Source organism: Natator depressus, chromosome 11 (assembly GCF_965152275.1).
Source record: "Natator depressus isolate rNatDep1 chromosome 11, rNatDep2.hap1, whole genome shotgun sequence".
Taxonomy (NCBI): domain Eukaryota; kingdom Metazoa; phylum Chordata; order Testudines; family Cheloniidae; genus Natator; species Natator depressus.
Window position 1 is genome coordinate 65,299,962 of NC_134244.1, and position 16,655 is coordinate 65,316,616.

The 16,655-nt window shown below is 41.0% G+C and overlaps 1 protein-coding gene across 4 annotated transcripts in view; it reads right to left on the reverse strand.

The window, feature by feature from the left end:
* ERBB4 (erb-b2 receptor tyrosine kinase 4) overlaps window positions 1–16,655 on the reverse strand; it is a 966,448-nt gene that overhangs the window by 219,306 nt on the left and 730,487 nt on the right. For all 4 annotated transcript variants that reach the window (XM_074968100.1, XM_074968101.1, XM_074968099.1 and 1 more), the window contains exons 8-12: window positions 14,083–14,196; window positions 12,393–12,519; window positions 7,241–7,314; window positions 5,493–5,583; window positions 3,494–3,693 (exon numbers count right to left, since the gene is read on the reverse strand). In XM_074968100.1, the coding sequence (XP_074824201.1) occupies window positions 3,494–3,693; window positions 5,493–5,583; window positions 7,241–7,314; window positions 12,393–12,519; window positions 14,083–14,196 (606 nt within the window). The remainder of the gene's footprint in view (window positions 1–3,493; window positions 3,694–5,492; window positions 5,584–7,240; window positions 7,315–12,392; window positions 12,520–14,082; window positions 14,197–16,655) is intronic.

Consider the following 16,655-nt stretch of genomic DNA (forward strand, 5'->3'; position numbering starts at 1 on the left):
TCCTATAGAATAAACTATCAGAGTGAACACCAAATGGTTCATGTTTATATGAAGCTACAAAAACATAATGATGGGCCAATGCTGATGATGCTGGAGATTAATGTGTACTTCCTGCCCAGGATAATTCTCTAGTGTTTTTCAAAGTGATAGAGATCCAAAAGCCCATTCTCTTTATCTCCATCCTGTTTCATCATTTTTTTTCCAAAATATCTTCTAAAAATTATACCAACATTTGTACACAACGATCACATTTTAGATCGGGGTGGGCAAACTACGGCCCGCAGGCCAGATCCGGCCCATCAGGACTTTGGATCTGGTCTTTGGGCCAAAAAGTTTGCCCACCCCTGTTTTAGATGGTTCGCTACCTGATGTTTAAATGCGAACATCCATTAAAAAGAATCGTTCTTCAATATTAATTGAAATGGTTAATGTTATGGAAGTATCTACGGGGCACCACTGGTCCCAGGGATGGGGCAGTAGACTGGAACCCAGAAGACTTCAGTTGTATTTCTGACTCCGCCACCGACCAACTGTGTGATCTTGGGCAAATCACTTCATCTCCCACCCTTTGGTTGCCTTGCCTATTTCGTACCCGACACTGCAAACACTTACGGACATGCTTAACGTTACTGTTGTGAGTATTCCTATTGGAGTTAACAGGACTAGTAACAATAGTTAAGTTAAAGCACATGGATAAGTAATTGCAGGATCAAGACCTAAGACTGTTAGCTCTTTCTCTGTGTTTGAATAGCGCCTAACATGGTTGGGGCCTCTAAGATGTTCGTATAACAAGAAAAAAAAATGTAATACCACTAATATAAGTTACAAAGATAAGGAGTGACACAATGTAGTATTAACATCTGAATGCAATATATGTATCTTTTTTCAAGTTTGCATATATCTTAACACAGAATTAAATTGTTTGTCCCTTCTTTTGCTGATACGTGAGCAAAAGTACACAACAAGGATACAGCTTTTTTCAGTTTCTCGGTCACAAACCTCTCTGGGTCATCTAGTATATTAATCATTAATCCTTTGCATATCTCAAATGTCTATCGGCTTGCTGTTCCTATCCTCCTTAGTTCTTCAGACTGATTGCTCTGGTTTGGGGGCCTGTTTCTGAAAACACTTCTATATGTGGGTAACTTCACTGAAGTTACTCACATGTGAAGTTCCAGGATCCTAAAGTCTTCATCATTTACCAAGGACTTTCTGAAATATCAGCAGTGATTCAGTCCCTTTAATATAAAATTTCACAAAATATTCATTTATTTCTGCTGAAAAACACTTTTTATTATGGCCAAAAAATGGTGATGTTTGTGTTTTCCTCTGACATTTTCTGGTAGTGTTTGTATTTTCCATATAAATCCACTGACATGACTCTACACTGCAGTAAAACAATCTGACAATGGATGCAGGCTTCCATCTCTGGATAGGGTAGGGAATTTCATGTTCTGATAGCTTTTGCGAGTTCAAAACCTCCTAAACTTTGAGATTACATGGAAGGGTGAAAAGCTACTCCTGACAGCTAATATGGGCGTACTTTCCAGCTCCCCAACCATTTAATACTGTGTTCAACCTAAGCCTCCAAGCAATCAAAGCCTGTGCAACAAATGAGAAACTGTTCTATGAAGTGAAAAGCACCCCAGCGCACATATGCGGCTGGGTTCACCCTGGACCATTTATTTTCGATTGTCTTCTTACACATGGTCTCCAAGCTCTAACAACCTTGAAGCAATGTTGAACTGTTATTGTATGAGGTATGGGGCTCCCTGTTTTTCCTGCTCATCTATTTCTTGCTTGAGTTTTTCTTTTGTGGCAAGACAGGAGGGAGGGTTGCTGCTTCCTTGAAAAGAAAGGATTCAGCAGCATCCTAGCTAGCCTATTGTACCCAATCGGCGGTTGACACGGTGTGACCCTTTCAAAGCACTCTTTATGGCAATACTCAGCGTGGGAGAGAAAAGAGAAAGCTTCTTGTCTCCAAAAGGTTCATAGAGTCATATATTTCAAGGCCAGAAGGGGCCATTAAGAGGATCTGGTCTGATCTCCTGCATAACATGGGCCATATATTTCATCCCAGTGATTTCTGCATCTAGCTCAAGAACTTGTTCTTACTCAGGCACCATATCACACCATCTTGCAGTTGGCCCAAAAGTTCTCTCCCCCCTGAACCTCAAATGGCCAAGAATAGCCAGTCACAACTCATACAATTATTTTGAACACATGCCTCTTACTAGATTGCAGGCATACAGCCAGATCCTTGCCACTTCCCCACTGCCAGCTCAGGCAGGGGCAAGCAGCTAGGAAGCCACCATAATTGGGCAGCTGAGCATTCCCTTGTGCAGGATATAGCTGGCATAATCCTAACTCTCACCAGAGTAGGGATTGGTCCAGGATCAGCTATAGCCATGACTGGGATAATTGGAGTTGGCATTGCTGGAGCACCGTGCATTCCAGTAACCCTCAACCGTTAGACCAGCAACGAGGTGCTGTTCCAGTTGGCACATTTGAAAGCAGCCAGGAGGTTGCTCTAAATTATGGTGGGGCTCAAGGTGGGGTTTCTAACAATATGTGAAGACTGATGAGATGGTGGTGCTAAAAAATGTGTGCTTTCTGCACGCAGGACTGGGCTTATTCAGCATTCAAGCCACATTCACAAGCTTAGAAATCAAAGGGAGAGCCATGAGACTGGGCAAACACAAAGGAGGACCGCAGTCCGACAGTCTAAGAGAGCACAAAGCACAAGTGTAACATTTCTGGCTGGCAAAGGCACAAATCCAGGAAATGTCACTTAAAGGGTGAAGTAATTTAATGAATCTGATCTCTTGGAAGTGCACTAGCAGATGCTTACAATGAACTGTACGGATGCCATGATGTGGCTGCCTTCATGCAAATTCCTGGCCTAATTTCAGTGTAGCTATGATCATGTTGTCTGTCACACCAGTACAGTGGTCTTAATCCAGTTTCTAACAGACATGCCACTCTATCAGCACTAATTAGCACCCTACTGGTAACCTTCTCAGAGAGGTCTAGGAAAGAAAGGAGTGAGAGTGAAAGAGATTAACTCATCCAAATATTCCTCGATGTTAGCCCTCTAAGGAACTTTGGTGGGGCTATAGTTTTCAGTGCTGTCAAACAAACACCTTTTCAGGACCACTACATTCACTTCACATTTATTGCTTTAGAGATTGTAATTGTGAAACTGGGTTTCTAACAGTGGGAAGCTCAGTGTCCCAGAGTCAAAACATAGTGAGCCAGCAGCGTTCTCGTTTTTCAGTTGCTCACACCCGCATGCTCTGTAACTGCCTATAAATCTCATCCGAGGCAAGCTGGGCCAGATTCTCAGCTAGTGTAAATTGATGTAGCTCCACTGACAGCACTGAATGCAGAGTGACACCAGTTGGGAATCTGGTCCACCATATCACATTCGTTCTGTGTATACACCCGCAAACCCATAACAAACGAAATATATGCATTGAGCAGAAGTACTTACTGCAGTTCTCAGGCTTTTTGTTTCGGTGGATCACTGTCTTTTGATTGGGCGTGCTGAAGAGGCTGGTCCAGTTGATGGTGTGATAGTAACACAGGTTGGTATTGTCAGTGATGTAGATGTTGCCAGCACTGATCTGCTTCAGGGACTGGAACTGTAGAGAGGTAATTGCCTGTTGCTTGAGGATGAGTAAGGAAAGGCCACTGCGGGAGCAAACATAAGCAGTGAATAGCCCTGGAATGTGTGATTTATCCCATGCATGAAGTGACAATGGCACATCTTACCTAAAAGGAGTATTAATAAAGGACAACTCAAGAAGGGAGTTTAGTTTCAAGTGCTTCCAATGCCACATACACACAGCATGGTTCAAAGATTCATAGCAGGTCAGTATAGTTACGCGGCTGTAAAGCAGTGAATGAGCATGTGTGTAAGAGACACGCTGAGTGTAAGAGACCACAAAGCAGCCTTGCTGACGTGTCTAGTGGAGCGGGACTGTGCTATCAGGGGTATGATACTATAAACTGTGATGCTCCCGCTCCCGCCCTGACTGGAGTTTTACAGCTGTTACTGGCCTCTGTGGCACATAATACAGTTTCACCCACTCTCACTGTTTTGAGTTCAAGTGCTATGCCGACAACTGCAGAAAAGAAGGAAGGTTTCCAAAAAAAGAGAGGGGGAGTAATACTGGGAGCAGCTATAAATGAAAGAGAATGATGCGGTCCCACATAATGTGCAAAAGTCCTCTCTCAGGAGTCACATTAATGCCAGCTATAGTAATACGAGAAGAAATGATTATTTTCAAGAACATTCCTCCAGAATGCTTTCGAGCATTTGGGTTTGTTTTTTTTCTTGTATCAAGGTATCTGGTTATCTCCCTTCATCATAGGAAGAGTACGAGTTCCCTGTGCAACATGGAGAGGCTGATGTACATTATTTTACAGTTGAAAATGAGTGAAGCCGGAAATCAGGGTATTCTCTAGATTATTTCATGTATTTTAATGATTGTAATTGTCTTCCAGATGCTCTAAATGAAAACTGCTACTTCAAAACTGAATCTGGGGCTGTAATTCAATCTCAAGGTTTCCCTGCTATTCATAATCTGCTTGGGCTGTCTATGATATCAGCAGCCTCCCTTGACGGATTTCCTAACACTTCATTCCACCCGGAGCCAGGGGTTGCTGTATGTATCATATAGATGTATTGTCTCACTCCCCCATTATTTCTTACTACATTTGCTCCCTCCAACAGCAACCTCTCCACATCAGCTTTCATACCGAACCGTCACTTGTGACAGGGGAACTGGCAAACTATTGCAGGTGCCATATTCTGCAGTGCTGCCGGGGGCAGCTCAGTGATCATCCCTGTAGTTCTCTTCTACTGCCTTTTAGGAAACAATATGCACCCTCTCACGAGTGCACTGTGAGAGAGGCAAAGGGCATCTGAGTCAACACAGTCAAGTGTGATATTCCCTTACAACGGAACACGGTATCCGTCATAAATCACAATCTTCAGAACTACTGCTATTGTTTCAAGAGTCAAAGGTCTGGAGCATGAGGAGCAAGACTGGGCACACTGCACGTTCTATCGTTCATGGTATCGTGGGGCTGGGGAGTGGATTACTGTGGCAGGAAACCGAGAAGCAATGATTTTTAACGCAACATAATTAACAGGGTCAATAGCGTTTGCGCAGTTTAAAGCTGTTAGTCCAGTGTTAGTGAATACATTGGTAATTGAGAAATATGCTTAGTGATTATACAATTGGTCCTCATGAAGGACTTTACAGTCTATGCTATGCTTAGATATTTTTAAGGTCAGGCTTGACAAAGCCCTGGCTGGGATGATTTAGTTGGGGATTAGGTCCTGCTTTGAGCAGGGGGTTGGACCAGATGACCTCCTGAGGTCCCTTCCAACCCTGATATTCTATGATTATATGATATGATAGTCGTTGAAGGGCAAGAGCACAGTATAAATTATTACACAAATAGAGAAAAGCACATCTTACCTATATAGGGCTCTTCCACCTATAGTAACCAAGTTAGAAAACACACGGAAATCTGTCATGTTTTGGGGCCATGACTGAATATTCAAGAAACCTGAAGGAGATAAAATCAGATATGTTAGCAAGTGTCTCATCATCTAAACCACAGAAACTGCTTTATGACGTACTTGAATTATGAAAGAATGATAAAAGGATAGCATGGGTCTGAGAAGCAGAAATAGGTGGGTAATGAATGATGCAGGATACTGTCTATGAATGTCAGTCACTATAGAATAGGCTCCTCCAGAAGAGCAAAGATTTGTAAATATGTTGTTTTAGAAAACTCAGAACTAGTCCACTCCCAGAGACCAGAGATGGGAGAAGCCCTGTAATGTATGAGCAAATTCAACACTTCTTAGGTTTCCCAGCTTTTTTCTAGCAAAAGTCAGCAGACAAAATCAAGATATGCATGAGCTGAGGAACACACGTGTGAAAAACTCACATTTTAGTTGAGTTCGTTTTGCTATAGCTAAATCTAACAAAATATCCCAGTTTTGAAACAGTTCTGAGAATTTGGATTTGAGGCATTGTAGCCCAGTCTCCTCTCTGCCACATGTGGCATTGTGATGCTCCAGGACAGGCAGTGACATAAATATGAATCGCTGGGGTGATATAAATATGAATCACGGGGCTGGGGAGGAGTGACAGAAACACATATCATTGCCGCACGGATGCCCTCCCTAGCAGCTCATGCATAGCGGGAAGACCATGCATCACACAGTCCCCAGGTGCCTGGCATCACTATGACCCTCATTTAACAAGGAACTTAAGCATGTGAATAGTCCTACTGACATCAATGGGACTTAAAGCTGTGACCTTCAATGGGACTATTTGGGTGCTTAATGTTTGCTAGTTATGTACCTTTCTGAGTTGTTGCCTATATTACCTAAGACACTTCATTATTTAGGGTGAGATCCAGAGCTCACTTGCACATTGGTAACTCTGCTGACCAATTGGGGTTGCTAGTGGATGTAAGTTAGGGCACAATTTGTCCCTGATTTTTGAGTGGTAAAACATTTAGGGGCATGTACTATAAGGTCATTTAAAAATGGCAAGAGCTTGCTTAAACTCCTCCCCATGATAACCATCCGACAGTGGGTAGAGCTTGTCTATGTGGTGTTGCTCGTCCTTAATTATATATAAAGCACTGGAAACAGCAATCAATGGAGAACACATAGCTGAGGTATTTCACTTCACGGCCCGGTGAGCTGAAACTGGAGCAAACATGGTGGAAGTTCATGAAGCACTTTATGGAGTTCGAACCATACTAATCCCATTAAGTGTCACAAACCAATGGGACTCACAAACTAAACTCCCCCACTGCAATGAATTAAGGATGTATATTTAAGTCAGAGCAGTAGTACGGAACCTTTTCCTTACAGCAACCACTTTTTCCCTATCAGGAGCCCCCCCAAAGTCCTCCTCCCATCTTGCTTGTATCTAACCAGGATCGCCTTCTTGCAAGAAGGTCCTGACCTCGTGACACCTGTTTGTATTCCATAGGTTCAGAACCCCAGAGTTAGACGACATTCTGCATTAATAGGAACAAAGAATATGTACTTGTAAGCAACAACTGATACTGAAGAGGTTAAGCATTAAAGGTTTATCAAACTTGCGGCATAATCAGTTAAAAATATGTATCCTTTAAATATAAACAAATGGCAAATGCAAAATAAGAGCCCTAATTATGTAGGATCACAAATGTGAGTTACCTGTTATCTCTCTGACTGTTTGGAAGATATTTAATTTCTCTGGGTCCATTGCTGCAATTGTGTGATAGGGGTCCCTGGAAGATTAGAAGGACACATTATAATGTTCTGAATGTAAAATGAGCTGGCTTCTGAAAGTACATTATATAGTAGCAGTATTCGGAATATCAGCACCTTGCTTTTAGGTAGCAAGTACACCAAGTCATTTTTCAATTCATTAACTTCCTGAGCCTTGAGTGTTTCCCCAGAAGTCCTGAGCCCAACATCTTTCAGTTCAGCTTGATGGAAGGTTCAGCTTCATCACCTTTAAAACATTTTGGGAAATATCTATGCTCATGAAAATCAAACCGCAAAGGGTTGATTATCAAAAAGTCCTGAGCTTCCGTCCTCTCTGGAAATCAGGCTTTCTCCAAGGTGTTTCAAGTTTGCCACCCCAAAATTGAGGTGCTCAAAAGAAATTTAAAAGTCTTAGCCAGAATATGCTAGTGCAGACAATGCTGGAGTTGTCTTATTTCATGACCCTTTGCCTATCACAGCAAATAAAAGAAAGTAAGAGAACATTCTCCTGAAAGGTACCCCCTTAATGTAAACTTTATTACACTGTGACCCCTCCATAGAAGAATACTTATATGAAAATGCTGATCTGAACAAAGTACAAGGAAAGGTTCTTGTGTAATACTGTGCTATGGAACGTTTGCAGTCTTTAAAAAAAAGAAAAATACATCCCTGGGATGGAAGGCAACCTCAGAAAAGGTGAGGTATGCATTCCCAACGTCTCATTATTTGCCTTTCCAAGAGACGTCACGCTTGGGATTGGTATACAAGGGTAATCAAACATGCTGCCTTTTGAGGCAAACCCTCAGGATTAAGTGCAGTGACAGAGTAATGGGGATTACTTCTAACCTTTACAGAGAGCATTTCCAGGTGAGCAGGAGTGAAATGAGCTCTGGAACTTAACCTAAAGCCCAGTGGACCACAGAAATATTGTACACTTAATTTTACCAAATTGGAGCTCTCGTAAAAAAAGATGGCAGGTTTTGAGGATTCAGCATAGAAATATAATTTTTCTTTTGAAATCCATTAATATTAAAAAAGCTCTCTTTGCTAAACATGAGACTACTAGACAAAACATCCTCATCCCAATATCAGTGAGTATTTTAGGACAAAAAAAGTTCACACCAATAAAGAAGTGAAGCCAATGTATCTTATATAACCATTTTCTCTTCTTACAAAACTGTAGGATAATACATTCTTCCCCAGCTATTCCAATTATATTTTATCATTAGGCCACTTATTTTTATTGCCATTGCATGTAAAAATCACTGAAGATGCATTTTCTGTGCATGCTGATGTTAGCTCAATCTTACCTGAGCTTTCTCTCCAAACACAGGAGATTAAGAACCTGATCCAAAGGCCACTGAAGTCAATGACAGTCCTCTGATTGACTTTAAGAGGCTTTGAATCAGGCCATAAATGAATACCTCTCATGTACCAGTGCCTTTATTAAACTAAACTGTCCTATTATGGGACTTGTAGAGAACAAGTGAGCCACAGTTCACTAACTTCATACTGCAAGGGCCAACTTCCTATTGATAGCTTCCTTCATTTAGCACCTTCTATGTGTGATCATAAGAACACACAAAGAATTTTGGGTCCTAGCTAGCCTCATATGTATTTTAATCCTCGCTTCTTGAAAGGTGGTAACAAAGCAGTCCTGGAAATACCGCATCACCAGCATTGCTGGTGGGGATACATTCTGCACATTTAGTGTTCTAAAAAATTTTTGCGCAAACTGCTCTGGGTTATCTTTTTCTATGAATTTCCATTCCTGAATTCCAACCCCCGTGTCTGTGGTTAGGTATTAAAAATTATTTAGAGTGAGCTTATGGAAATGATTTCAGTGACATTTTTTCTCAAGGCATACTATTTTTTAAAACTACAAAGCTTCCAGACCATACATCGCAGCCAGTACCACCTCTGGACGATAAAGGTGTCTCATTCTGTATTTCAGCCAATGCTTTCTCAGTCTCAGATTGCCAGATTGTACACACTCATACAGTTCACTTCACTCATACACTTAGGGAGAAGCTGTGTATTAACACTGACAAAGACTACGCGCATTATCCAAAGCCTATTGAAGTTAATGGAAAGGTAACATCCATTGACGTCAATGGGCTATTTACTAGACCCTATTTATCTTAACAGGTCTTGTAAACTAACAAATGAATCAAAAGAGTGGAGATGCAATGTTTTTACAAAGCTGCTCTAGAAAAGGGAAGGGTAGTATACTATATGTATCTATTAATCAAAGAGCCAATACTATTTAAATCGTTAACAGTCAACTCCCCACCAAGTGAGGGTAAAATACAAACGAGCATCTTGTACTTCATTAGGCAAAGTATTTAAAAAAACACACACATGCACACATGCTTTTAATGACCTCTGCAATTAAAATGATTCTCCCCCCACTGTAAAAACTCCTCTTAATTCCCCGTTCCCCACAGACTCTTAATTCCTACGACTTGAAATATGAGAGAGTATACATTTCTAAAGAGAATGGGCTAGAATTCATCCTGAATATATGCACTCATGGAAACAACTTCCTTATTTAAAATGATGAGTGACAAATATGTATTTGATTATTATTGCAATACACTGTCAATTTATTTAATGTACGTTTTGTTTAATTCTATTTTGCAAGTTGTTTCTGCTCTTGTAACTTCTTTTCTGTAAATATACTTTGTAAAATTTAATAAATTTAAACAAACAAACAAAAGCCCCTGCACTATAATGTTATTTTAATTCATTCTCTGAGCTCTTCTTTTTTCAAAAATGATGCATATTTCTCCAGCCTGTTCTTTTCAAGATCTGTGGCCTATTTCCAATGTAATGCTCAAGATTAAGTCCACTGTGCTGCTTAAGACTGGTATTAGTCTTTTCATGCAGGACACTGATTAGAGCATGGTATGGTTTCAACATGAATGTCACAAGCTTATATTCCACTGTTCCAACACAGCAATATATTTTAGCTTTTGTGCTTGTCTTTTATTTCTAGTCCATAATTTGGATCCGTTTTCAGAGAATATGATTTTATTCCAAGGTCATTTTTGCCCCAACCTCTTGCTTGATGCTACAGAGATTCGTGAGCACAATTCAGCTCATAGTTCTGTTCTACATTTTTGCAGCTAATACCCTAAAAATACTCAAAATTACATGTCACTTAATGCATTGGCTAAAGCACACAATATGTTCAGACTCTCTTACATTTTTCTTGCTGCCTTTCTTGTGTTTTCTAACCTCCTTTCTGTCATGTGAGTTTAACAAATTTATCGCAGCCTCCTTGGTTGGCCATTTGTACATATCAGAAAGTGTGAGGTGTGACCATTGACTCCTGGGTGACCCTCTTCAGTGATTCCCCAAGTCTGCCGCAGCACTTCTTTGAATCGCTTACACCTGGTTCTTTATCCATTCCTATGCTTTATCCCATGCTACATTAACCTTTCACGTTGTAGTCCCTGCTGTGAGAGATAAGACCATCTATACAGTCAAACTTTAACTTCCCTGTTTTATCACCATCAAGCTCTAGGGTCCCGATCCAACTCCCATGGAGTCTTTACACTGACCTCAGTGTGCTCTGGATCATGCTGTAGGTGACGGTGCACTACAATTGTCCCCTATAACAAATTCAAATATTATGGAATTCGCCTCATCCCTAAGGGCAGTCTGAAAGATACATCCTGATATAGGCCATTATGATTTTCCTACATACCAGAACACACAGGACGACTATGGAAAAATCCACCACTATTAGTCATGTCAAAATTTGGTTTCAGATCCTTTGTTGTAGTGTTGTTAACCATGCTTTCCCCATGCGGCGGCAAAGTTGCAAGCATCGATTTGGCATGGGAATGGTAATTAGATCTCAGCTCTCAACATCTGATGCTGAAAACTTTAAGGAGCCTACAGATCAGATGTAAAGATTTAAAAGCTATGTAGTGGCAGAGATAATTGAATAGTCTTTGTTGTTACCACACAGCAAAGAAAGAAATTACACTCATAACAGCAAAGTACTTATAGTCATAACAGCAACGTTACCACCTACTTGACTATGCTAATCTATCTGCTGGATTTTGTTCTTTATGATGGGTACTGTTATACCTCACCAAAGTGGATCCTTAATTCATCTTGGCTGATGACTGATGCTCACGTGAGGGCTGAATTAAAAAGGAGAGCTAATCATATTTTGTCCTACCAAAGATAATCCTTTCAGGATGGAAGGAAGACTGTGTGAGAAAACGGCTAGCTACCGTCACCTATATCTAAAACACAGAATTTCTTTCCCCAGGAGGCCTTTCATTTGGGAAATGATGCCCATTCATACAAGATAACATCATTAGTGATAACTGTTGACTTTAATGGTGACCAAATGAGGCACCAAAACATAATCTAAAGTGCTGATTAACTCTTTGGTATACCTTCCTTAAGCAAGATATAACCAACTCAAACTTGGTTCTTATAACTCTCTCTCTAAAACTGTCTCCGAACCTTTGATAATGCTTGGAAGGATTCAAGGTACAGATATGTCTGAACCGAAACACAGGAGATACAACCCGCTTGAGCATTGTGGGTATTTGCAATACAAACTTGAATGCACATTTCACAGCCATATCTTGTCTTATGTTCAAAGTCTAGGGGGCGGATCTTCAGCTGCTGTGCATTCTCATAGGCAAGGGAGTTATGGCCATTTAAATCAATTAAGGTTCTTCCCTCAGATCTTTTTTGCACATTTTGCAGATTAGGCCCATTTTTAGTTCAAGATAAGAAAATCAGTGGAAGTGAACTGTTCTCTCCCCACAATCCCTGACCAGCTGTCACTCCAATCCAGCAGCCAGGGTCTCCTAAACTGAACATATGACCCAATTGTTTTTCCTTTTCCCAGCACAAACTTTCTTTCTTATCCTTTGTTTCATAAAAGCTGAATGTGAGAATCAAGCTGGCAGTACCAGCACTTCAAAAAGTGAGCAGAAAACCAATTTATCTCAGGGCTTCTCTTTAGTCAAGCATTCCTACAACCATACAAATCAGAAGTGTCCACAGCTAGTTCTGTCCCGCAGCCAGACCTGTAACATACTGTGCAAAATGTGTTAGTGCTCACCCATGAATCCCAGTGACAAGAAAGATCAGGTTCCCGTTGATCTTGGTACAGTTTATGAACTTGTCAATGTTGTTGGAGTCAACGGTTTGAGCGGACGTCAAACTCCCTGTGCCGATGCCATCACATGCTGCCAAAACAAGAACCCCATGAAAACAACTCGCAACAAGATTAAATGAATCAATAAATGTTTGCTCCTTATTCACCTGAGCTTTCATTTCCTCCAGGGATGGGCAGAATGGTTCTGGTAAAACAAGAAACAATTTGAGCCGTTGCCCGCCCCTCAACATGAACATGAGGACAAACTTCCGAAGGCGTGAAAAATATCACTGAGTACTTGTGATATAGACTTTTTAGGCAGGAAGTGCCAATGGCATCTTCATTCCCTTTCACCATCCAACTGACATTCCAACTGGGCCTGGAAAGACTCTTGCCTCGTTAGCATCATTGTTTGGCTGTTGTATCTTTCATAAGGGGGCAACAGTGCTAGAAACTTCCCTACAGGGTCCTTATGGCCAGTTAATTCCAACCTTGCATGCTCTGGGGTATACATTGCCCATAGGAACATCACAATAAGACAACATATCTATCTACCTGCCTAACTAGGCTCTAACAGTGACAGCTATCAGCAAAGCATCTGAGCCCCTCCCAGGTGTTTAAATGACAATCAGTCATTTCTCTCCTTCTGCCCAACAGGTCTGAGTAAGCACTTGAATGGAAAATGGTGTGTACATGCACATGTGCCTATGTGGGAAAGAGGTGTCTGTTGCAGGAAAGCTACGTTGTGTAGATGAATTTTGCATTCAATTTTGAACATGGTAAGGCTAGTTGTATTGATCAGCATAAGGCAGAAGTCCTTGCATTTATCTGTTTCATGATGCCCTGTGTGGGGTAGCTGTTTGCTGATTGGACCAGATTTTATGTAGCTGTCTGGTGAACTAGCTGGCATCTCCCCTGTTATGACACAGGTTTGTGGTAAGGAAAATTGGCAGTATTTTGTTCCCATTGCTGCTGAAACCTCCACATAGCAAGAAGAAGCCTCAAGTCTCCCATAGACACAGAGCTGTTGGGAAGGCAAAATGACTCAGGTTTCCACCTGGAAGCTTCCTGGTGAGGCAGAGGAGGGATTTAGATATTTCATCAATGCTACTGGAGGGAAAGGAGAGGGTCTCTTGTCTCTCAAAGCCATTCAGAGAGGAGGCAGGAGAACCTCAGGTCTCTGCTTTGAGAGAGCAGAAACCCAGCAGTTGTACGAGCAGTTTGCTGGGACATCCCACAAAGATGACAATAAAGGTAGTGAAGAATCAGGGCTTTGGAAATGGTCCTGAAAGGTTCCAACAGATACGCTTTCAAACCAGTGAACATTAACAAATTCCAACCACCACCAATAACAAAAACCTACAGGTCTATTCCACTCATATGGCCAAAAACTATCCCTACTTTTCCCAAAGAAGAAATGAGCCTTTTGACGATATTACCATGGTCCAGCGATAATCCTGCACTACATTATCTTTTGGAATACTCTTCTCATGGCAGCCATTGTAATTCTATGCTCTGTGGATGCCCAAAGGCACTTAGTACTGGATATCCTAGAACTTATTCATGAATACACTTAATTTAAAAGTAATACCCTGCTTTGGTCTACGAGAGTGCAGAGTAAATTCAAGCAAGGCTATAATAAATGATAACCTACCTTTAGGACAAATGTCAGTGCAGGGTTTGCACATCTTTATACCATTTTCTTCTACCTCCATCTTGGAGCTGGGACAGGCACGTACACAAGAGCTGGAATCTACCACAAAGTTATCTGAAAGAAATAGTGCAGTGCTCAAAAACAAGCCAGTATATTAAGTAATATTGGAGCATGATTTGGGGGGTTCTGAAAATCAATATGAGTTAATTATGGCCTTGAGTATTTTAATGACGGGTAAGATTTTCAGGCCCTCCTAAGTGAGTTACGTACTTAGGAGCCTAAGTCCCACTGAAAGTTATAGAGACCGATTCTCCTCGGTGCCCATGTCACCTCTGAAAATAGGATGTAGGCACCTACGTGACGCAAACCTTTATGACAGTTTTACCCAATATGATTTTGAAAAATGTTTTGAAAATATTGTCATCCCTTTTGAATCCAACTGCTGAAAATACAGCAACGGGCAGATATCTGTCTGAAGGACTTCAACAGAAGTCACATACATGCCTACAATACCCATGTGTCCTGTATATAGTGCCTTGAGAAGAAACATACAGTGGAAAGAAAAACTAATGAAGAGTTGTCGATTTTAAATACCTGAAACTACCAAGAGAGAGTGAGTTATCTTAGACTTTTTTGGGGAAAATATCCTATATGCCAGCTATCTTTTGTTTCCAACTGCAAGTATATTGGGTACCATTAACATAATGGAGCTATTGCTGAAATCAATGGCACTGCTCCTAGAGTATGCTACTACTCAATGTAAGTAACAGTGGAAGAATTTAGTACTTGATATTAAGAGTCACAGTTTTTAATTGTTACCACAATGATCATGGTTTTCCCCATTGCAATTATACGGAATACCACAGTAGCGGTAAATTCTACAGTGTGATAACTGCTACGATTTTAATGGTGGCCAATAAACTTGTGTAACCCACACACCTTCTGGGTGTGGTGTTCTGTCCCATCTAATAGCACTGGAGGTGTGGGGGGGGGGGAAGAGAGGGAGAGAGAGAAATACAAGTCTGCTCTACAGCTTTAGCTAACAGCCAGTTGGTTTTTAGCTCATGCGGTAGAGGCTCATGCACTAAGCTCCAGAGGTCCCAGGTTTGCTGACGACCGGGGTCTGTTGCCATTACTCTTGCACTTAATTTTATGCCATGATTAGAGCTGTGCACAATATGTGCAAAAATTCTCAAGCCAACTGCAAATCAGCCTGGGGCTGAGGGTCAGGGCTTTCTGCAAACATGGGTAGATGAAACTGAATGACTATATCACGTGTCAACCCAGCATGAAACCAGCCCTCACCCCTATAGGCCAAGAAGAAGGCCTTCCAGTTACCAGTGGAATGACACTAATCTCCACCTATTCTATAGAGGTCTTTACACTGTGCCTATCATTTTAGCATCCCTGGACTTTCCAGCAGTGCATTAAGCAATGTGACTAGTATCTGTGTCATGGTTCTTCTCTCATCCTCTCCCCAGGGGAAGAAGTGTGTGCAGGGCAGTGTGTGTGTTTTGTTTGGATTTTTGTTATGCGTGCATGTGCTCTCTCACACACACACACAGCTACATGGTTATGTGAGAGAAGGCAATGTTAAAGAAAGGTGCCTGTCACTTAAAGAAAAAGATGAAGAGATTTGTGTTGATTCTTAGTTCCGGTAGGCACCTGAAGGCACCAAAGGTAAAGTAGTTGGATCTTAGGTACATCTGGTTGAATGAATCCTTTAGAATAATATTAATTGAAACTGCCAGAATATTATCCTTAAAACAATTAACTGCAAATGTGTGTGTCCAGCTCTAGTCCTGGGGTTTCAATGGAGGGAAGATGTTTCTAGAGTGGAATAGGAGGACCCCCTATTGGAGTGATGCTTGGTGGTCTCCCCTGTTAATTTCAGCATTCTTTTACAGTTTTATTTCCTTTAAGAAACAGACAGCTTACTTCCATCATAATGAAGATTTTAGACTAGCATACATTTTACATTTGTTTGTATCATCAAAGGATGCACAATAACAAGATGGGGGAAAAAACTGATGAAAAAACTCAGATACCCTGGCCATGGGCCCAGAATAGGAACTGGAATAGAACAGGACAGGACAGGATAGAATGCCCTTGTCAAAATATGACAGTGCTTTTCCTAATGCTTTAAGAATTGTATTCAGAATTTGTACTGTATAAAGTATCGTTATAGTTAGAGATAACCCAAAACTGGAATAGTGGATTATTAAACTCTTGAATTTAAGGAAAAGGAGGGTTACAAAATTAGTGACTCATTTCTAAATTTGGGGAAGAAGGGTCAGAACTAACTAGTCTTCATCTTTTTTGGGGAAAGAGAATATCTGAATATCCTCCTAGTTAACTAACATCTAGCATGCATATAATTTATATAAACAAGTTATTTTACTGAAACTAGAATTTCTACCTTTATAAAACCTTTTTCATTTAGTACAGATTTTCTGCTTTACTCAGTAAAGGATACTTCCTAAATTTACCAAAGCCCAAATAAGAACATAAACATAATAAGCGTTAGTCATAAAAACTGAAAACCACTTAAGTCCCCCCCCCCGCCCCCTTGG